Below are 24360 nucleotides of genomic sequence, written 5' to 3'. Positions count from 1 at the left end.
TTATAAGATATATACAGTGATTTTTTTGATAAGTTGGACTTTGAGTGTAAAAAATTAATTTAAAAATAATTGTTTCGAAATATGATATTACAAGCAATCCTGATGGGCAGATGGGCAAGTTACAGTCATATGAAACTTTATAAACCTCCTTCTGATATCAGAGAAATCGCATGTATGTGTCAGTTAGTGGTGTGTCATTCAGTTTTATTCATTAAACAAAGATAATGTTAAAGGCACTGAGAGGGTCCTGATCTGAGGGGCTGATAGGTCTGAACTCAGCAGCCGGTGTGCTTGAGATAATGCCATCCTCTCCTCTGTAGACTAGAACCAACTTAAACCATTCTTGACGAGCGTTTCACAAGATTCACAACGAGCTGGCACAGCACAAGGTAACACTGCTTAAAATAATTGCTCTACCATGTCCATTTATGGTGATATGTAAAGTTACATTTATCTTATCGTAATTGACTTTTTACTATTATATTTGTAATTCCTTTAAAATAGAAAATACTGTTTAATATACAATTATATAGGCTATTATTAAATGTAAATTTTGTATATTTTATACTATTTGTAACTCGCTGGTTTATTCCCTATAACCTGCTGGTTTATATAATCTTGTACCAACACTGAGTAACTGGACATGTGAATGATATGACTTCTGTTTGAGGTTTATATAATTTTACCTCATATATGTAAAGGTTATGTGTGTGCATGTGTATACAATGCTGGTCCCCATTGACTTCCATGAATGGAAAAATAAAAATACTATCAGTGAAGCCAATGGGGACCAGAAATGGTTTGGGTACCAATATTCTTCAAAACAGCTTCTTTTGTGTTAACCAGAAGAAAGAAATTCAAACACTTTTGGAACAACTGGAGGGTGAGTAAATAATGACGGAATTTTTCATTTTGGGGATCTATCCCAATTTCTATCCCTTTAATTCCTACTAACATGTCTTACTTTCAAACAAACACCTGCTAAGTTTTAAGTGAAGCAAAAGAACCAAGAACAATACATTTATGTAACTTAAGCACCTACATTTAGGTGGATGATATTCATAAAACGTTATATTTTCACAGAAGACATAATTAAAACCGCACTACATCCATGGATGAAAACAAGCCTCCTCGTATGTATTTTATCGGCAAGAAAGAAGATCTCGTTCAGGCCAACAGAATGAATGTGACTCTAGATGGAAGAGACATTCTTATTATATATCATCAGAGAACTTTCTATGCAATGGACCTGCAGTGTTACCGTGAGTAGCATGAAAAGCATCTTTGCCCATTTCTCTGCACTAGAGGGAGACAAAGTAGCAGATTTAGCACTGTAACATTGTTGCAGATGTGTGCCAAGTCCAATTCCAGAGGCAAAAACCCAGAATCAAAAAGGCATTTGCTCAGGTCAGCTTAGTGCATATGTTTGCTAATGACACTTTTATTTTTTATTTTATTTTTTTAACAGATGCTGGCAGTAGTTTAGAGCCCGGCGATATTGAGGTAAAGCCAGTTCTGCTGAACCAGAACTCATTCAGTGATCCATTAATGCACTTGACACACATTGTTACCTCTCGTTTGAACTCTACCCCATTTAATGTTTCATGCACAGGAAATCAACAACAAGCTCTGTATTGTGTGCCCAAAGCACAAGTATAAGATCACTCTGGCTGAAGGTGAGGGGTTATACAAGGCCAGCAACCCCACAGAAAAAGTCCCTACTCCACGGTGGTATTCCAAAGGCATAAAGCAGAGAGTGCACAAAGTGACAGAAGTAGACGAAGACATCTTTGTGACGTTGTCCAGCTGCCCCGGGTGGATTGAGTCAGACTATTATCAGACTGAGAAGGGCAGGGCAGAACTGAGAAAAGCACAGGAGTCAGAGAATGGAGAAGCAGACGTGAATGCAGATGAAGACGTTTAGTCAGGCAGCAACAGTGAGACGAGAGCTTCAGGGATCCTAAGGGAACTGCATATATTAAGATTGATGATTTCAGAGTCAGTCGGCATGAATAAACCTGCGATTTGACATCATTTATCAAAATAATATCATAACCCTTTTTTGTGACAGTGCCAGGATCTTTATACATCTCAATGATTCACAGTGATGCCTCTCTTTAAGCTCAACTTGTTAGGTTTTGCAAAAAAAAAAATCCTAATATCTGAAAAAATCTTAGAAATGTGCATTCTTAAAAAAAGGATACATTTTAGAAAAAAAAAATTATATATATATATGTATGTATGTATGTGTATATATATATGTATGTATGTATATATATATATATATATATATATATATATATATAAAAATGTAAATGTTCACTTATTTATATTAATAATTAAATATATGTAATATATAATATTATTTAAAGTAGTTTCATTTTACATTCATGCATTTGGCTGATGCTTTGATTCAAAGCGACTGATGTTGCATTTAAGTTTTTTTTTTTTTTCAGTGCGCAGTGAGCTCATATTGACATTGATATGTCTCCAATAATGTTTTCTTTTGCATTAACTCCATTAAATACCAAGTAGATTCTTGCACAAACATTTAACTTGGCATTCAATTATTATTTCATGGATGAAATTTTCTGAAGAGAGACAGTGTCCATCAAGAGTAAATGGAAAAGTGGCAGAAATTAGACAGTTGTGGCATACATCATATTTCTTTTTCAGATTATAAATCATTTTGATTTGTTTGGCTTCTGTGTATGTGAGAAGTCCATCGGAATTGTGTAATTATATGAGGGCAAGATTATTAGATGAATGAAAAGTTCAAAAGACGCATTTATTTAAAAAAGTTCCATTATAATTGTCTTTACTGCCACTTTCGATCAATTTAATGCATTCTTGCTGAATAAAAGTATTAATTTCTTTTAAACAAATGACTGAACCCAAAGTTTTGATTGCTGTTTATTAATTTGTCATAAAATAAGGTCCTAATTAGTTGTTGTGATAATGTCTGACTGCAGTGTGCTGAGTATGTGAAATTTATTAAACGATCCAGAATTATTGATTATGAATCTATTTAGCTGAGAGCAGAATCTCTAAAATGTTGCATGCTTGTTTAACCCTAGTTTATCTCTTACAGTTGGAACAAAGAAAAGATAAGAAAATATTTTGCTAAGCATCTTGACTTAATGTGCAAACTAGATAGTCATTACCTTCCCTTCCTTCACTGCAGTACAGACTCAACTAGAAAAAAAGTCCCAAAGCTCAACAGTTACTGTAATGTAATATCCTCCTTAAACAGGGCCTGTTGTCATTTAATAGCTCTGAATGGACTGTTATTCTCATTCACAATAAGGAATAATCTGTATTAGCTAGAGTTTAGAAGTTAGACTTCCCTGTAGAGTGGTTGTGATCTCTGGGCCAAGAATGTACACGAGGGGCACGTGATTGTGCATTGGAGATGAAATAAGATTCTGCATGGCAGATGACCTACAGTAAGCCTTCCTGCCCTTTAAAAACAAATGTTCTCAATGGTACGCCAACCAAGCAGCCCTAAAATAGCATATACACCTCTCAGCAGTGCTTGTAAAAAGTGCCTGTTTTATTATTTATTTCAGCCTGTTGACAAACAGAAATAGTTTATTTTATCCTGTAGAACAAAAAGGACTGGAAGGAGAAATCCACTGATAACACAGTTCTAAACCTTGAAAAATTATTATTCTGATTTGCAAAAAAAAAAAAAAAAGCCTAATAATGTTACCAAATATGATGATGCTGAGTACAAAAATATTGAGTTTACATCTTCCAGTTCCGTTTTGCCACTAAATGAAAAATTTTATCTCACAATTTTGACTTAATTCTTGCAAATGTTAATTTGTTTCTCACAATTCTGAAGAAAAGAAAAATTTTCAGAAAAATTATTTTAAGATCAACTCAGAATTACAAGAAAAAAAAAATCACAATTACTTTAGTTTTCATTTTTAATCCTGTTGCAGAAACAAGTGTCCATATAATTCTAACCTTAAAATATAAGATTAGGCATAAAATAATGTCTTCAGAATCATTCATTCATATATAAAAATAAAATCACCTGAGAAAAGTAGTTGTGATGGCTGCAGTTTTTCTGGTGAGTATAATAGGGGACAACAAGACATCTCCTTACAAATAGTTGTGAAAAGTAATATTGCTAACAGATACACATCATATTTTGTGAGAAAGTACAACCCGAATTCCGGAAAAGTTGGGACGTTTTTTAAATTTTAATAAAATGAAAACTAAAAGACTTTCAAATCACATGACCCAATATTTTATTCACAATAGAACATAGATAACATAGCAAATGTTTAAACTGAGAAAGTTTACAATTTTATGCACAAAATGAGCTCATTTCAATTTTGATTTCTGCTACAGGTCTCAAAATAGTTGGGACGGGGCATGTTTACCATGGTGTAGCATCTCCTTTTCTTTTCAAAACAGTTTGAAGACGTCTGGGCATTGAGGCTATGAGTTGCTGGAGTTTTGCTGTTGGAATTTGGTCCCATTCTTGCCTTATATAGATTTCCAGCTGCTGAAGAGTTCGTGGTCGTCTTTGACGTATTTTTCGTTTAATGATGCGCCAAATGTTCTCTATAGGTGAAAGATCTGGACTGCAGGCAGGCCAGGTTAGCACCCGGACTCTTCTACGACGAAGCCATGCTGTTGTTATAGCTGCAGTATGTGGTTTTGCATTGTCCTGCTGAAATAAACAAGGCCTTCCCTGAAATAGACGTTGTTTGGAGGGAAGCATATGTTGCTCTAAAACCTTTAAAAACATGCAAGCTGCCCATACCGTATGCACTTATGCACCCCCATACCATCAGAGATGCTGGCTTTTGAACTGAACGCTGATAACATGCTGGAAGGTCTCCCTCCTCTTTAGCCCGGAGGACACGGCTTCCGTGATTTCCAACAAGAATGTCAAATTTGGACTCGTCTGACCATAAAACACTATTCCACTTTGAAATAGTCCATTTTAAATGAGCCTTGGCCCACAGGACACGACGGCGCTTCTGGACCATGTTCACATATGGCTTCCTTTTTGCATGATAGAGCTTTAGTTGGCATCTGCTGATGGCACGGCGGATTGTGTTTACCGACAGTGGTTTCTGAAAGTATTCCTGGGCCCATTTAGTAATGTCATTGACACAATCATGCCGATGAGTGATGCAGTGTCGTCTGAGAGCCCGAAGACCACGGGCATCCAATAAAGGTCTCCGGCCTTGTCCCTTACGCACAGAGATTTCTCCAGTTTCTCTGAATCTTTTGATGATGTTATGCACTGTAGATGATGAGATTTGCAAAGCCTTTGCAATTTGACGTTGAGGAACATTGTTTTTAAAGTTTTCCACAATTTTTTTACGCAGTCTTTCACAGATTGGAGAGCCTCTGCCCATCTTTACTTCTGAGAGACTCTGCTTCTCTAAGACAAAGCTTTTATAGCTAATCATGTTACAGACCTGATATCAATTAACTTAATTAATCACTAGATGTTCTCCCAGCTGAATCTTTTCAAAACTGCTTGCTTTTTTAGCCATTTGTTGCCCCCGTGCCAACTTTTTTGAGACCTGTAGCAGGCATTAAATTTTAAATGAGCTAATTAAGTGGATAAAAGTGTACAATTTCTCAGTTTAAACATTTGCTACGTTATCTATGTTCTATTGTGAATAAAATATTGGCTCATGTGATTTGAAATTCCTTTAGTTTTCATTTTATTAAAATTTAAAAAACGTCCCAACTTTTCCGGAATTCGGGTTGTATGATGGGGCAGAGCAAAACAGCCACTGTTTTTGGAATCAACCCCCCAAAAGTATTGGATTCCATTCAACAAACATTATGCAGGGCAGCATAATGAGCTGGGAATAGGCCCACTATATTTGAAGTATATCCCACTGGGCTAGTATTACAAAATAACAACACTTCTATACTCATATCCCAGAATTCAGTAGTCTTCCTGAGTATAATGATTAAAGCTTGTCTTTGCATTAGACAATGGGTGTGGGATTATATTAGACCTGTTATATGGATAAAAAGCTTGTTATAGTAGATTTAAAAGAATCCTTTCAGTATCAGGACAGCGTGACTGATGGAAAAAAGATGGAATGCAAGCTTTGATTCGCTACGGCTCAGGAGAGATGATGCTATTCTGGTGATCTCAGAGGAGCATCTGAAGGGTGCTGAGGCTTTTTGATGTCATATTGTGGCAAACAAGGCAAATTAAAATATACACAACACTTGGCTAAAAATAGGAGTGTCAGAGTTACTGAAGTAATCGTTTGTTTCCGAATGGCATGTTAGGATAGAATTGGTTTGAATGCAAAGAATAATAACTAATTACCTGAGAGGAAGAGGACAAACAATAAAACAGCTTTTATTTCTTGCAGATAGGTTATCGGGTCAAATGCTATTTTCAAACAGCATTTTCAGCATCAATACATTGCCTCAAGCAGATTGACTCTAAATTGATTACACCTTTGTACCACACCAGTGGCTCACTATAGGGGGCCTCAGTAAACGAAAGATGTTTTAAAAGATTAAAAAGAAAATCCTTGCTGCAAGCAAAACCAAATGCATTTTTTCTACTATTCAGAGATACCTACATCATTTCTACATCTATATATAATTTCCATTTCATTATTATTTATAAGGATAATAGTAAGAATTATGTATGTATATGTATATGTGTATATATATATATATATATATATATATATATATATATATATATATATATATATATATTCACACACACACAAACACACACAACACCCCCCCCCCCCCCCCCAAAAAAAACTGTTTTCAACACTGATAATAAAATATTTAAACCAAATCAGCATATCAGAATTATTTCTGAAGGATCATGTGACACTGAAGTAATGGCTGCTGAAATTCCGCTTTACCATCACAGGAATAAATACAAAAATTTAAATATATGAAAATAGAAAATTAAAATAATATTTTACAAAGTAAAATTTTTTTTTACTGCATTTTTGATTAAATAAATGCAGCCTTGGTGAGACTTTTTTCAAAAACAATAATAAATCTATATATAATATTATATTAAATTATACTGTTTTAGCTTGGCAGACCGACTGAAAGAAAACAGCAACCTCCAGCGTAAATAATGAACAAATAAAAATCCAATCAATGTTTATTTGTTTATATCATGCAGTAAATTCTATTACCACCTTCTATTAGAGAATCAGTGCCTTGAAAGCCCATAATATAGAGGTACTAGTTGTGTGTCCCACGTGTATCATGCAGTGGTGTCAGCATGCAACATGTCTAATTACAGGTGCTTGTTAAAGCAAAGCATAACTATTGTTATCTCACACCCAAAGGCCTCTGGGTGCCCCTATAGGGACCCCTGTCACATCTCAGCTATGGCAAGGTGGTGGGCTCTTTTGACTTTGGCTAGGGTACCAAAGGAAGCTCTCATGGTCCAAAGCTGATGTGTTTTGAATTAAGCGAGCACCATATTCTTGAGAAAATCTGTCTGTGTAGTTGGTTTTGCTATTGGTTGAGCCTGCAGTGAGACTGCATTTTTATTTATGACAGTCAAAGACTCTCTCGAATCACGTATTAATGACTGAAAGTGCCATTGGTTTGAACAGACAAGACAGCAGAGGCACAGCAGTAGCACGAGCAGCCTGTGTGCGCAGTCCATGTGTGCGGTGTGGACAGCAAGTGTCCACGTCCTTCCGATCGTTTGCTGAGTCAGGAGCCACTCGCGCTGCTCTGTTTTGTTTTCCTCTATATTCTTATCTCGTTGACCCATGAGCTTTGACGGTATGCTTAAGTGACGTCTGGTTTCTGGGCTCAGATCATGCGTCCCGGGAAGCGCAGGATCCCTGTTTTCGGTGGAGTATGAACTTGTTTCCTCTAGCGCAGGATCCATTGGATCGTTTCTGCTTGGATGTGTGTGTTTACAGTCGGAACATTGCGCACCTGACGCTCTTTCACTTCGCCAGCGCGTGTTTAAGGAATGAACCGTTCGCTTTTTCATTCTGCTTTGGGATTGTACCGTGTCCGACCTTCATTGCGGAAAACAGCCGGAGACTGATGTGAAAGCCACCCGCTGAAGTACGTGCTCCCCGAGCCTTGATCCAGCGGACGGTTGTTGTGATCATGTAAGTATGCATATGATTCTTTCTTTGCCATGACCGAAGCCCCTATAGCGCAAAATTGACAGTTATGCTACAGTAGCATGACATATAAATATCAGTGCACTAACTGGTCATTGACACAATGACATTTGCACGCATGCATAGGCTGCATGTGCAATATTAGTAACAATAATAATTATATATGTATCTATGTATGTATATTATAGATCCGTACTATGATAACATGTAGTCACACGTCTTACTATATCCTACATTTTAAAATAAAATTAGAATTTGTTTCATTTGCTTTTTTAAATAATTATATATATATATATATATATATATATATATATATATATATATATATATATATATATATATATATATATATACTTTATATACAGCATATGGTGTATTAATACCAGTGTGGTAACTTACAGTTAACAGTTTTTACTGTTATACATAGATTTGTCAGCTGAGGTTGCTAGAAAATCATAGTAAAATACTGCCTGTATATTTTTCACTGATAATAACCTATTTCATTACGTGAAAAAATGTTAATATACAAATCTACTTGAAGTTAATTCATTGTTTTTACTTGCAAATAAACAAAACACAAATTTGACAGTATTTTACTGTAAAATTACAAATGATGCAGTGTTGAACCAGCTACAGTACTTCACTGTATATGGAAGAGTAACTTACAGTTAAGCAATTAACAGGTTTTTTACTGGTGCATTTTTTAAAATTTTCTTCCATAAGAATTACAAACATTTTTCAGTACAGAGAGAGTTGAAGACTGTGTGTAAATGCTGTGAGCTGTGATTGCTTATATAAAGTTGGATTGTAATTGTAAACCGCTAAAGGCTTTCTATGTTCAACAGGTCTGTCCACATAGTGGCCCTGGGAAGCGAGTGTCCGGGGGGCATCGGGCCTGGGGACGAGACGACCGGCCCGGGACAGGTCCAAGGTGGCTTGTTGTGGAGTTACCTGGGTCATGGAGCTCAGGAATTAGATCCAAACTCGGTGACACCATCAAGGCATCCCTTGAACCCTGCATTTATGGAGTACCAGTCTAGAGTGTTCGGGGATGTCAGAGTGATGGTGCGGGATTGTCCCAGTTGGGTGAGTAACAGAATGAATGAGAGAGGGATGATTGGATTGTAAAGCAGGATTAGGGTTTCTGTAAACTCTGGGAAGGGAGTTGTTTCCACCTGATTGGAGGACTAAGAGGAATTTATCTATTGGAGTGATATCCATAAGCTGATTGGTGGAACAGGTTCTGAGCTACCGAGATATGCCCTTATAAACATCACAGGTTAAAACTTTCATTTTAATTGCAGGACCTTTTAGACAGCGACTGGGCGAGTGTCCGGAGCATTTTGGATCAGGCCGACATCGTGGTCATTAAGTACTCGGTCAATGACAAACTGGCCTTTCAGCAGGTCCGAAACGTCTACGCCCCAAGACTTCGCCCTCTTCTTCGACACTGGGGTGTTCCTGTGATTCTGGTAGCCATGGGGGCGAGGCTAAATGGTGAGCTGTGATTGGCTGTTTCTGTTTTGCATTTGTTTAGAGTACATTTGTGGTATTTTTCTCCATTACGAAGGTTTAAAGAAAAATAAATGACTATCAGCCTTTCGTAGTGCAGACTTAAGAGATAATGGACTTAATGGAAACAATTTAACTAAACTCTGGTTATAAAAATTGCCTGATGATTTTGCTTTTGTGTGCTTAAGTACTGTAAGCAGAGCAAATAATGTCAAGTACTAATGATAATTAGGATTGCGCATAATTTAACCATAAATACCTCATGCCAATAGAAGCATTAGTCAGTCAAATTGACTTTTAAACTTTCCTGAAATGACAAAGAGCAACATTCACATAATTGAAATAAATGAAACATATGGTACAGTGGTGTTGAGCTAGTTAACCATTACTAATCTTCAAAAAGCAACACAGCATATGAGAAGCTTCTGACTTCAAGGAAAAAGAAGTCGTCTGATCGAGCCGAGATTCGGAGTTCTTTTGATGTGCTGCATGCGGCTGCGCCGTAAGCGTTTGTTGAATATGCTCATTTATAGACTCAGAGCACTTAGACCACAGATTTGGCTCCATTCGCTATAAAAGCGGCAGCTCTGTGTTCACAGTGTGACCTTTGAGATGTATAATTCATCAAGATGTGATTCCATCCAGCTACATCATTTATCCCTGAAGGATAATGGATGAGAAACGAACACGATGGGTTTATTTAAGACTTGCGGAAGGTTCTTGGACAGGTTTGAAGAAAAACTACTAATTAATCAATCATAAAAATTTAAAATTTAAAGAAGTCATTTATATATATATATATATATATAAATCCTACTAAAATACTTTTTTTCATATTTTGTTTGTTTGCATGTGGTTACTAGAGAATGGCAAAGATGTGAACATGTTGTTAAATTACTGAAAATTCTTAGGTGGTATCTCAAGTCAAAATTTGATGTCAAAGGGAGTCAGCTGACAAAAATCTGGGAATCCCTGATGTAAACTGTAAATCCCTGCATTCAGTCACTTGGAAATGTAAGATGGCACAAACAGTGTAGAATGAGTTATTCAGACAGTTTAATGTAATAGTCTACTCAAATATAATATTCTGTCATCATTTAGCCTACTCAACCTCATGTCATTCCGAACCTGCATGACTTTCTGCAGTTTCCTTTACAGTATAAATCTGACAATTGTGATTGAAAGAGGTCAAATAATCCTGTAATAATTCTACCAACATTATGCATGTAAATGTTTGAATCTTTTCTCAAAAGGACTCAAAAGTACCTTGCACAGTGCTATATGCTGCTCGCATGTTACCATCTGGTTTAACATAATCTTCATGCTAATGAGTTTGTGTCATGAGAACTGTGCTGTATTTCCTGTTGCTTTGCTTGGAGGGACCCAAGGTACAGTACACCTTTTTCCATTTCTAAAGTGATTCATTCCTTTTCCTGCCTGTGCCCTCTTCACGTCTCTTTCTTCCACTCTTCCATTCTCACTCCATCTATCTCCCTCTCCATTTAGCTGTCTTTTCTTGCTATCATTTTACGTGCTCTTCTGTTCCCTGAGGCATTCGCCCTACTGGCCGGGCCAGCGCCTCCTAACACACACACATACACATTGTTTTTTTCCAGCTATCCCTGCTCTCTCATTCTGTCACTGCCACTCTCTCTCCGCCCGTCCGGACACACACGTACTGATGTTTAAATTTACGCTGGTATAAACTTGAGCTGGCATGCACTGTTACATAATAAAGGCTCAGATTTTGTTGCTCCATATGTCTGCCTGTTGACATCTCTCTGAATGTTATGCACTCTCTGTCAGTTTGAGTCATGCTTTATTTGGCCCCTTGCTCTACAAATGTCATTTGTATGTGCATCAGTAATACGTTTGCATATACACTTAAAAATTGGCATGTGTGGTTCCATGGAACCTTTTCAATGCACAAAAGGTTCCTTATAGTGGAAAAAAGTCATTGAGATTAGTAAATGTCTTTTACACTAAGAAAATCATGGTTCTTTTAAGAACTGATCACTTGATGGATTAGTGGATCTTCTATGGCATCACTTGTGAAAAATGTAAATCACATTTTTATTGTTTCCTTCTCTCACCCTCCACAGATGACGGCCCACCGTGCACATGTCCTCTGTGTGCGTCCGACTGGAGCAGCTGTGTGCCCCACAGTGAGGGGCTCCAGCTGTCCAGGGACCTGGGGGCCACTTACCTGGAGCTGCCCTCTCTAAACAACTTTTTTGTGGGTCGTTACTTTGGCAGTGTGGTAAGTGTCTTTTTTTCTCTTAATCTTTGTTAAGAAGTCTCATAAGTATGCAAAAGAACTGTTCTTGTGGTTTAGCGGTTCCAGGCTGGTAACCATAGGGTTGGAGGTTCAAACCCAGTAAGAGGTAATTTATAAACTCCATGCCTCGGGTGAAATATAAAACCCATCCATCACCACTGAGACCTTGGGCCCCGATTGCTCCAGGGAGAGTGTAATAAGTGTACTGTAAGTCATTTTGTATAAAAGCATCTGCTAAATGGCTAATTGGAATTTAAAAGAGTCATATGATGCGATTTCAATTTTTCCTTTCTCTTTGGAGTGTTACAAGCTCTTGGTGCATGAAGAAGATCTGTAAAGTTGCAAAGACTAAAGCCTCAAATCAAAAGCGATATTCTTTATAAAAGTTAAGACTCTGCCACGCCCCCCTAAAATGGCTCATTCAAACATGCCCCCACATGTCTATATCACTATATGGAAATATTTGCATAATGCTGCCCAAATGTTCACGCAAAGAAAGAAGGAGTGGTTTCAGCAACTACAGTTAGTGTTGAAGCAGCCATGTCAGGGAGATGCTGTGTGTATCTAGGCGAAATCAAGCATGTGTAAGAGAGAGAGAGAGAGAGAGAGATAGGGTCACACAGTGGAGTCAGTTGTCTTATCCGTCCGTGGCTTGTGTACACATACGAGCTTCATCACTGTGTCTGTCACGCAACTCTGTTCCTCTTTCGGGCTTGAACTGATGGTAAAACTAAGGACATTATTAACTGTCTTTACATTTATTTTGAAAGATGAATATCACGATTATGGAAAGGGGCGTTACATTTCCGACGAGTGAATAAAACGACGCATTTGAGAGAGGCGGGGCATATAGGGCCTACAAAAATAAATAATGTGTTTTTTTTAACATTAATTCTTGTCAACATATTCTACAACATGTCAACATATATAACAAGTTTATTCAATTAAAAAAATACAAAAATGTACACTATCCATTGACAAGGCTGTTTGTGGTTTTGAAACTCACACTAGGCAAAATACTTTTATTAATCAGCCAATCTTGCCCCATAGATTTCATTTGCAAGTGTGCATAACTGTAACTGTGATTTTTATTGTAAAGGTATGACATTTTGTTTAAAAAGTTAACCCTTTAAGTGTATAGTGACAAGCTTTTGTAACCCTAAAGACACAATTTTTTTTACATTTCTAACTAGCTGCAAATATTCCTCGATATTTGGTGTTGGTGTGATTTGTGGTGTACTTGCAATGTTATTTACATGCTTGCCTTTGAATCTTCACACAGCTGGAATACTTCATGATTCAGTGTCTCAAGCAGAAAGCCAAAGAACGACCAGACAAACGACGGGGTCAAAGGTTTAACGAGCCCCGTCCTCCTCATTTGGACCAGCCAGGTTAGTGGCTGATGAGTTTTCCTCATTATTATGTGAGTGATGTGTCTGGTGTAGACATCTCAAAAAGATCATCATGCAGCTTTCAACGTTTCCACTCCCCTTTAAAACCGCTCTAATTTTGGCTAATCTCAGTAATAACTACTTGCAATTTGCCAGGCATCTTATCTTAATCTCTGCAAAGCGTTCGGGCTGCAAAATATGCACTAAATGGCAATATTCATCAGTAACCGAGTCAATGAACTCATCTGCCATTTAGATAAAGGATTGTCTGCTTAAGACTAGAAGTATTTTGCACAAGATGAGCACAGCTAGCACTGACACTTAGAACAAGAAGCCAAAGCTTTCTGTAGTTTGTTGGTGTGGCTCCAGCACTACTTAGGCTCTTTTTATAGAGCACAGCCCGTAAAATATGTAGGGTATTGAATGCTGGGAAACCGTTGGTGTGGCCTCAAATCAATGGTTATGGAGTTCATAAAGTACAACAGTAATATTATGAGAAATGTGCCTATAATACAGACATAATGAACAAACAACATCTGTTTGTTGTGCTTGTTCTATTTCTTTTTTACGTTATTGTGGCCTTCCTATAATCCTCCTTGTTTGGAATTTGCTTTCACGTCATTTTTCTCGTTGCTCCAGTCTTATTACCGTATCCCTTACTCATCCCGTCTCATCTGCTTTGCTTGTCTCATCATTCTCTTTCTCCACCTTGTTCCCTTCACACTAAAAAAAGTCCTTACCCACCATCCTCCTCTGCTTAGCTCACCTTGTTTCACCCTTTCTTTTACCCATTTCTTTTATCTTCCTCTCCCTCACATACTTTTGTTCTTCCAGAAGTTCTTTAACATTCCCTACAGGAAACAATAATCACAGATTATATCTTTTTAATATCACGATTGTTTCTGCTAGACAGCATCGAAATTAAATAGAGAAGCTGTCAGCAATATTGAACACATGCAAGGATGCATACTTTGAAAATACATTTGAAACTGAGATTTAGCATAATTGTTTCAGCATACTATGATTTGAATGTAAGGAAGTATCACTTTAATTTTTAACTAGAAATGCATAAATGTTTGAAAGAAAAGAGGCACTGGAAATTATATGGCATTCAAGAAATTAGAAATTAAACCAAAAAATTAATAACTGTATTCAATGAGGATGCATTAAGTTGATCAAATGTGTCAATAAAAAAACTTTAAACAAATAAATGTTATTTTTTTTAAATGCTCTACTTTTGAACTTTAGTTAATCAAAGAATCGTGAAAACAATGTATCACCATTTCCACAGTAATGTATTAAGAAGCACAGCTGTTTTCAACATTGATAACAATAAGAAATGTCCATATAAATGTTTCAAATCAGCATATTAGAATGATTTCTGAAGGATCATGTGACACTAAAGACTGGAGTAATGCTTCTGAAAATTCAGTTTTGCCATCATAGGAATAAATTAAATTGTAAAATATATTAAAATAGAAAAGTTATTTTAAGTTGCAATAATATTTTACATTATTACAGGTTATCACAAAGTCAAATTTCAATTTGAACTCACTTTTCACTTCATTCATTTTAAAAGCTCTGTAGTCTTACTCCACGTCAACAAGTGTCTAATTTTTTAAAGGTATTTTAGGCAACATCTCAGCTTTGTTGATACTTGATTGAAACATAACTCAGACCCACATTTAGTTTCCTGAGCTATAAAGATCAACATCTGAGCTGTAAAGCTGTCCTATAACATCCCATCCATGTCTTTCAGCGCGTCTTCCCTCAGTGAGAGTGGAGGAATCTTCCTTCTCTCAGGACTTGCAGTGGCTCCTCGAACGCGGCGTTCAATTCGCAGATGTGGCGTTCTACGCTGGGGACTCTGGGAAGGAGCTGGGCTGGGCACACGCGTCCATTCTGTGTGCCGTCAGTCCATACTTCAGACAGCTGCTGGTGGGACGGCAGGCCTGGGAAAGGCCTGTTTCACGCTGCACCTGCAGGGACAGAGACGGCCCCCACTCGCTTTTGTCCACCTGGGACGGAGGCATAGATGATCTACCCAGAGCAGACGGACACCCTCCGGGACACCTTTCACGGCTGGTTGTGAAGGACCCGCTGCTCTGTTTATGCCTGTGGGAGACGTTAATGTTTCTTTACAGAGGTGAGAAAGAACGTGCGCTGTTTGCAATATTACGGCTGATGTTATTTAAGGCAACTGCTGTTGGATAGAGGGCTAAATATATTGATGAGAACATTAGCAAGTCTTTAAGACCAAACTTTTATTAAACAGAGAGCAAATGGAGACCTTATGCAAAGGAAATTTCTTTAAAAAAACAAAAACAAATGAATAATCATATAAAACATTTGTAATATTTTATAAAATATATTTTAAATGTTTACTTTTTCTGTATTTTTTATATAGATATCTAATTACTGAGAACATGATTCTTTAGCTGTGAATAGTTATATAATATATTTTAATATTTTAAATACATTTATTTTCTTTACTGATAACCCAATTCTCCTGAGCTATGAAAAACACTGCCAATCATATAAAACATTTATATTTGAAATAAATGTAAAATATTTATTTGTATTTTATTTTATTTACTGAGAACCTATTCTAGATGCTATTAATCATATAACAAGTTTTAATATTTTACATACATTTGAAATATTTATTTAATATAAAAATATTGTAAAATGCTAGTAACACATTTTATTTGTTTTATTTTATCTTGTTTATTTAACTGAAATCCCAAGTCTCCAAAGCAATGAAAGAGCAAATTTCCTCTAGGTAGAGCTTCTTTTATTGCTGGTGTGTCGGCAGCATTTCTTTTTCCATGAAGAATCCTGTCACAACCGTAAATATGACGCGAGATTAGCATGATTGAAGGAAACTGTTTGAAAATGCTTCCTCAGTTCTGCTGGTTTAGGCGTCTCAATTGAGTTACGGTTGAAATGTTTCTCTCCCATTCACTGTCTTATCTCTTCAAGAAGGATTTTTATAGGACAGTTTCATAATTAAAATGGCTTTAGTTTGGAGGCTGTTTGTTTGTGTCTAAGGCCTGGCTGATTTATGGTTTTTCTACATGTGCATGTATGATGGCAGTCCACTCTATGAGACCCTGGAGCTGTGGGGCTGATTACCATGCATGGGAGGACAGAGAGATCTGTATGTGTGTGTGTGTGTGTGTGTGTGACCATATATGCAGATGAGGAAACATAAGAGAGAAAAAAAACAGAAGATATGATATACAATATTTGTGTCTCCATAAAAAAAATTAGAATTTATGATTATGGTAAGTGCTGAATTTTTCACAAAACCTCTCAGTAATGTGTCATGTTATACTTTACCACAAAATGTATCTTCATTTAAAAATCTATCTATTTTCTTTCTTGCTTGCATTGTGTCATTATTTTTATGGAAATTAAGGATTTAAAAAAAAAAATAATAATTTCCATATGGTATACTATAATGCAATAAATAAAAAGTTATCATTGAACCTGTAAAATATTTATATTTTATTATAGTATTTGTAACTGGCTTTATTTTATGCTGATTTAAAATTAATTGTATTATAGTAATTTGCAGTACCGAATCTAAATAATAAAAAAGAAATCTAAAAATAAAAAAAAACCTACAGGTGCCCTACAGTAATTATTGTGCTCAGTAACTTTTTGTTTATAATGCAAGCTATATGGCAAACATCTCTTCTTACTATATATATATATATATATATATATATATATATATATATATATATATATATATACACACACACCACACACACACACACACACACACACACACATATATACACAAACCCACAATACAATTATTGCATACAATTATACTGACATCTTGTGGTTTGAAAGCAGCATCGTGCAACTTTTTCTGTTATTGATGTTGTTGTTGAAATGCGCTATTCAGATCAGCCATGTTTAATTTATTTCTGAGCTGATGTACCTTATTATAATGGGGTTACCACGTAAAGCAAGTAGCATTCAGCTGGTCATGTAATCTTAACTTGATAGCCCATGTAAAATTCCTAACAAGTACTTTTAATTGCAAATTTAACTCTTTTTAAAAAGGGAAAGTCACTGTGAAATGTCATGACAATAAAGTCAGAGCATTTCCTTTATGCAAACAATGCATTTATTTTTGGGGTGAAGTGTGTCCTGGACATGCTTTTCATGACATTCAGGTACTCTGTTTTGATTCTGTGCTTGTATTAGCCCGCCATGATAACATTCCTCATAACCTGGGAATATTACCTCCCGTTCCCCATTCTTTGGGAGCTCTGATGCAAAATGGAGGCTGGAAGGATGGACATGCATCTCAATCTGGTGTTCAGAAGAGGCTTTAACAGTCCAGGAAACAGTAAAAGATATTATAGACTCATTTATCAGAGTGAGGCCATGCTCACAAGGTGAGAAGGTGAGCCTCATACTGATGAGATCATCTCACCCTGCTGCTGATACATAGTTTGATTTTTCCAGAGGCCAATTTCCTCCCGTGAACCAAGGGCGGTCGTTACATTAACGGAAATGATGCGTGGAAACTCATTGTGCTTGGTTTCTGTCAGATCAGATCCCGCTCGGCTAGTGTCTAGACAGGTTTATGAATGAGGCTGAGTTAATATTAAATCAGCTCAGCTGTGACGGATGAACATTTTTATGTGACAGAACAGTGGAAACTATGTCTTTACTATGAAATAACACCAGTTAAATATTGTTTTTATTTTCTTAGCTGTCACCAAGAATGCTTGATTCTTGTGGAAAACGGTTGTTCCACCACCTTCTTTGTGGCTTTTTGTATCCTGGTATAGTTAATGGAGAAGAGAAAGCTGAGAAAAGGCTCACATAACCTTGGTTTTAAAGTTAGTTTTTAAAGTAAGTTGGTGGAGTAACTGAATCCACCAGCCCTGTACACTGGGTTCTTTATTGGCTTTGATGGTTCCATGAAGAACTTTTATTCATGGAATCTTTTCCTTAGATTTTCAAGACGTTCTTCACATGGTTCTTTTAAAGGAATAGTTCACCCAATTAATTACTCATTCTCATGTCCTTCATTTTCAGAACCCAAATTAAGATATTTTTGATGAAATCTGAGAGCTTTATGACCCTGCAAAGACAGCAATAAAACTGACATGGTCAAGGCCCAGAAAGGTAGTTAGGACATCATTAAAATAGTTCATGTGACATCAGTGGTTCAACCTTAATTTTCTGAAGCAACAGGGATACTTTTTTGTGCACAATGAAAACAAACATAATTAATTTAATTCAACTATTTCTTCTCTTCAGTTTCAGTCTCCATGTGCATTGTGCATTCCTCTGCTTGTAAACAAGGCACAGCCAATCCAGGTTTTACGTAAGAAAGCCAGCTCCTTGTGTTGTGGTACTCTCGTGAACACACAACGAAGACTGACACACAAGAGAAAAAATTGTTCAATACATTTTTTTTTTCTGCGCACAAATTTTTTTTATTACGGTTGAATTACTGATGTCTCATGGATTATTTTACCTGTTGCATTGCTGTCTATGAAGGAAGAAAGGATTGGATTTCAACAAAAATATCTTAATTTGTGTTCCGAAGATTAACAAAGGTTTGGAAGGACATGAGGGTGAGTAATTAATGACACAATTAGAATTTTTGGGGCGAACTATCACTTTAAGAACTATACACTGAAAGGTTGAAAAAAGAGTGTACCTCCACTGGGAGGTTGAACTGTTGGTTAAACTGCAAGATCTGAGCAGCCAGTGTAAAAGGTCGAGATTTACTCCATGGTCAGCCGGACAGCCAGTTATTGCATGTGTGAGCAGGATGTTTTCATGGATCAGTGCATGCTGGTGATGTGTATTTTTTCACAGGGGCCTGGGAATGGGAATACCTGGAGGAAGCTATTGCTGAAAAACTGAAGAACCCTTTGGCCGTAGCCCAGCTGATTGACAGGATACGCTCATTCGTTGGAAGAGAAAAGGTATCTGTCTGACAGACAGGAGACGCTCTGATAATACTACAGAACTGGACTGTGCAAAGGTTTTATTTTTCGAATGATTTGCATGGCTGACCCGATTTCTCAATTCTAAATGCTCACAGTGCAAACAGTATTCAACGTCTCAAATTGTGTACTGCAGTGTCGATTCATTGTGGTTGCAGGCCCCCAGGGACGCACCCACCCCCCGCTCTCAACAAGGTCTTTTGACACTGGGAAGCCTCTTCAATTCCCCTCTATACTCTGATGTCATCTTCATGGTGCAAGGCAAGAGTCAATGCTAACCCTCATGTGCATGTACACACACAGGCACAGACAATGGTGCATTGATTCAGAGTGCTCAAAGGTGGAAAGTACAAGGGAGGGGCTTGTGTTTGAGTCAGAGCTCCTCTGTAATGGGTGTAAGTGTGTTTTAAGAGGTCAGCTGTGCATCTGCTTGCAGGAAGTGTGCTGCCAGCACACAGAGCCGTGCTTGTGGCCCGCTGTGATGTTATGGCTGCCATGTTCAGTGGGAAATATGCAGAAGCACGAAGTCGTGTGGTGCCAATACATGGAGTCTCGTCTGATACCTTTCTAGCTTTCCTGGAGTACCTCTACACTGACACCTGCTGTCCAGGTGAGAGTGTGGTTATCAAGGATTTTAAAGCAGTAGTGTCCAAACCTGTTCCACCAGAGTATAGTTTTAACCCTAATTAAACAGACCTGGACCAGCTAATCAAGGTCTTCCAGCTTACTAAATACAAGTGTGTTGGAGCTTGTTGGCAGTGTTGCCAAGTTAATTTCCTAATGACAAATGTTCAAAGTACTAACAGCATTCAAGGATGAACTATCCCTTTAATTATTTTGTTTCATTAATTTTTTTTTTATTAAAAACACACAAAACTACAGAGCCCTGCACATGACATGCAAGAAAAAATAAATAAATTGTGCGCACGATTTACTAATTCATGTCAAAACTGTTCAAAAGTTTGGGGTCAATAAGATTTTTTTAATGCTCACCAAAGCTCTAATTATTTGATTAAAAATACAGTAAAAACAGTAACATTGTGATATATTATTACAATTTTAAAACAACTGTAATATATTTAACTATAATTTAAACTTTAATATATTTTAATTATCATAAATGATTCATGTGATGGCAAAGGAATTACTCCTGTCATCAGAGTCACATGATCCTTCAGAAATCATTCTAATATTCTGATTTGCTGCTCAAGACACATTTCTTGTTAGTATCAACAGTTGTGCTGCTTTAATGTTTTGTGGAAACTGAATTATTATTTTTCTTTTTCAGGATAACAATAGAAAGTAGTTTAAAAGAACAGCATTTATTTGAAAAAGAAATATCTTGTAACATAAATTATTTACTTTCAGTATCAGTATATATTTTTTCCATTAAATAAATAAAATAAGAGCTCTTATTGACTCCAAACTTTTAAATGGTAGTGTAAGATCTTTTTATTTTTTTATCTGATTAGGTAATAATATTAACATTTACTATATGAAGTGAGAATAAAGGGGTTCTTCTGTATGTTGTGCCTAACAATGGCTTTTTACATTCACTGTACTGTGCATCATAATCCATATGTTTCAAATGAATGACATGTAATGATTCAGGTTGTATTTATCATTAAACAATGAAGGAAGGTTTAGTATGTCAGATTGTTTGACTCGTTCTGTCAATCAGTGTGATGGATGCTTCCCCGTTCATATCAAGGACATTAAACAACACTGTTGAGAGAATAGATGCAAATAGAGACTGAGCTTGATTGACAGCAGGTGGATATGAACTGAGGTTGATGGAGGGGGAAACAGGAGGTGATTGACAGTGCTGTGTGTCTGTGTGTTCAGCCAGTGTGCTGCAGGCCATGGCTGTGCTTGTGTGCGCCGAGATGTACCAGGTGAAACGGCTGCAGCACCTGTGTGAAGTGTGTGTCTGCGCGTATCTTCAGAGTATGCCCAGTCGAGAACTAGCATCTACGGGGATCAGTGTGATTCGCTTACTGAAGAGAGCAAAGGTGAGTCTTTACATCTCTATATCAATACATCTGTGATATACCTGATCTCATCTTCTCTCTCATTAGTGTCACAACGCTGACCAGCTCTATGTCTGGCTCCTCCATTTCATTGCCAATAACTACCTGATCTTCAGTCACAAGCCTGACTTCCTGGAGCTGTCAGGTAAGCCGTATGCCTGACCACATTAAATGGATGTTCAAGCGCATTAGAACACATACACACACAATCATCCCTAAAGCCAGATCCCAACACCCTGAGAGCACTTCTAACAGCTGCAGCTGCACACAAGCCCATGCAAATCACTACCCGCTTCTGTCAAAGCCTCATTATGAAACACTGAGAGCAACTGTAAGGTCACTTTTGAGACAAATGAATCATCGTCAGACCTAATTAATATGTCCTGCATTTCCACACACACTTGGCGAATAAATAAAAGTGTCGCCTCATGAACGGTATATCTGTGAGTCAATGAATAGAACGAGCAAACTTTGACAGGAAAATATTTTATTTTCAGGTTTTTGTAAGACTTCAGATTTTTCTTATACACTCAATGCGAAACAAATAGAGACAATTACATTATTTTAATTGAAGAACAAGGTAAAAAGAATCTGGTGGACGGATATTATGCGGTGTTGAAATGCACTGGCATTCAGCAGGAGGGAATGTTGTAGAAATATTTTCCTGTAATGCTTTTTTTTGACAGATGAGGAGCGCGAGCAGGTGGAGCGACTGCGCTGGCCCTCCAGAGGTTACCTACAGGAGCTCAGCGAGTACCAGCAACGCAGACGGCAGATCCGCAAGTCTCGCTGCACCATCATGTGACCCCTTCTTGACGCCCTGCGGACCGGAAGGGAGGGCGAAAAACAGAGGATGCAAATTAGAGATTCATTTAAATACAGGATGAAAGAGACCTGTGTTTAACTCCTGGTTTGACGGTGGATGCTGATGTACTCTATTGACACAAACTTTGACCTCTGACCCTGTGATATTAAGCAGACAGCTGTGAATTCTCACTATGCGCTTATGCTCTTCTATGTGGATAATTCTATATGAACGATTATGCCTGATTGGTGCAATAAACTTCCTCTGCGATGGATTAATCCCAAAGTATTAAACAGGGTAGGGAATGGGATGATCTCATACTCTTTCCAGAGACTGATGTGTTACTCTCATGGTCAGCCATGTTATGTCATGGTGAGATTTCGGTTTCTGAATTCAGTGGTTACTCCAGCAATATGACTTGAATAAATTTCTAATATTAATTTTTCCCCCCCATGAGATTCATTTGAATTTGATGCAACTATTTTTGTAACATGTACATCTGAGATTTTTATTTCAACTAATAACATACAAAGTACGCATCCAGCATGTGGATCGCCTCTTAGTGCAGTTAGTATGGTGGACGTAGAGCCGATTCTGGCTTTCTTTAGTCTAAGTCCAGTTATGTTTGACCCTCATCTCATTGCTGAATAAAGACAGTTTAGAAGGATGCGTGTTTGTTTTGAGAGGCTGGGGCTTTAATCTAAACCTGTGGTTCACAAGGGGTGAGTCGTGATCCAAAAATGGGTCACAGGTCTGTTCCAACACAGTCACTGATGTTGGGAAAAGCAATGATACTGAAGATGAAAACTATGTTGGGTAACAGACAACATAAGCCAGATAGGGTTATTAAAGTTAACTAAAATTTTGGTACTTGAAATAAAAATAAATGTTAAAATAAAATACGATGAAATAAATATAATTTTTTTTTTTTTTTTCATTGTAGTTCACCTTGATGAACTATAACTAAAACACTGAAAAAAAGTCTACATAGACATACAATTTTTAATAAAATTGACAAAGAACTAAGATTAAAATAAAAACATATTTACACACCACATAATTTCAATCACACTAAAATAATATTTCATTTAAATCGTGGGTCAAATATGGTTTGCACTGACCAAAATGTGTTTTGTGTAGTGAATTACTGGCTGCGCTGAGAGAAAAAGCAGTTTGTTATCACATTTCTTCAACATTTCTTTGTACAATACACAATTTTGAGATAGTGGCCCCTTGATGTCTAATGGAAAATCTGTGCCCTGAGGCTAAACCAGTTTTGAACCACTGATGTAATTGTTGTTTATATTGTTTTTAATATTTTATAAAGAAGGACCGTGTAGTATACCTTCACTGCAGAGATCCAATTGCCTGCAACATGCCCTCCAGTTTTCCAGAACGGTCCAGACCGTCGACATCACTTCCTCCTCCAATGCACTGTTCGCCTATGAAGACCCGAGGAACCTGCAAAGAATACATGGAGAATACAAGGATGGAAAGAAATGTAATAAATCACATGGCAAACGAATAAAGCATATGACTAACATGCAATGGGCAGGGCCAAAGCTGCTGGTCAAGCTATTGGTGGCTCATTTGTGTGAATAAGCGAGTTAAAACAATATGGACATATTTACTACCATAATAATAATAATATATAATACTGAGAATGAACTTTAAGATAAAAAAAAAGTTTTGTTTGAAGTTAATACATTTACTTTAGAATTAGTGTAGCTGTGGCAGTGTGACGTAATGACTGACGTTCTGGTCTAAAATAACAAAAAGTGTTATCAAATTGTTACTCACGGTTCGCGCGCCTGTGATCTGGTGAAGATAGTCTTGGATGCCGCTCATGTCACTGCGTCCGCTGATATCAATCAACTCTAAGTGTCCACTTTTAAATTTATACTTTGACAAAACATCCTTAGCGAGGACACAGTAAGGACAGCTCGGCTTCAGAAACACGACTACTTTGTCACCCTTAATTTGCGCCTTAACGAATTCTGCCATTGCTCTTGATGTAGCCTAACAAGCACAGATGTTTACGACCGCAGGGAAGTCAAAAACGAAACTATTTGATTTTCCGGGCTCTGTAACGTTAAGTCACGTAAGCTTAGTTCCCGTCGGTTCACACCCTTCAAAGCAAGGAGGGAATAAAACTAACCACACCTCGTTTTTTTTTTAAATGGATTGGGGAGGCACGACTGTTGTTTATGAACGAATTTGGG

At 37.2% G+C, this 24360-nt stretch overlaps 3 protein-coding genes across 3 annotated transcripts; 2 read left to right on the top strand and 1 right to left on the bottom strand.

Moving 5' to 3' along the window:
• Window positions 1–233: 233 nt before the first annotated feature.
• On the top strand, window positions 234–2214 carry rfesd (Rieske (Fe-S) domain containing). Its single transcript, XM_059525532.1, has 5 exons — window positions 234–389; window positions 847–883; window positions 1084–1262; window positions 1469–1503; window positions 1613–2214. Exons 3-5 carry the CDS (start codon window positions 1112–1114, stop codon window positions 1922–1924), a joined length of 498 nt encoding a protein of 165 aa, XP_059381515.1. The 5' UTR covers window positions 234–389; window positions 847–883; window positions 1084–1111; the 3' UTR covers window positions 1925–2214.
• A 5431-nt stretch (window positions 2215–7645) lies between these two features.
• Window positions 7646–22139, top strand: rhobtb3 (Rho related BTB domain containing 3). The gene is made up of 12 exons (XM_059526041.1): window positions 7646–8117; window positions 8978–9218; window positions 9437–9629; window positions 11747–11904; window positions 13205–13313; window positions 15073–15459; window positions 19173–19282; window positions 19462–19564; window positions 19740–19913; window positions 21149–21315; window positions 21382–21478; window positions 22020–22139. Coding segments are annotated over exons 1-12 (1860 nt in total). The 5' UTR covers window positions 7646–8115; the 3' UTR covers window position 22139.
• Window positions 21804–24309, bottom strand: glrx (glutaredoxin (thioltransferase)). The gene is made up of 3 exons (XM_059526042.1): window positions 23939–24309; window positions 23484–23599; window positions 21804–22153 (listed from the first exon to the last, which is right to left on the bottom strand). Exons 1-2 carry the CDS (start codon window positions 24140–24142, stop codon window positions 23486–23488), a joined length of 318 nt encoding a protein of 105 aa, XP_059382025.1. The 5' UTR covers window positions 24143–24309; the 3' UTR covers window positions 21804–22153; window positions 23484–23485.
• Window positions 24310–24360: the final 51 nt, after the last annotated feature.

This window comes from Carassius carassius, chromosome 36 (genome assembly GCF_963082965.1).
Source record: "Carassius carassius chromosome 36, fCarCar2.1, whole genome shotgun sequence".
NCBI classification, from domain to species: domain Eukaryota; kingdom Metazoa; phylum Chordata; class Actinopteri; order Cypriniformes; family Cyprinidae; genus Carassius; species Carassius carassius.
Note: the sequence above shows the minus strand (reverse complement) of the source record. Positions and strands in the feature narration are given on the sequence as shown.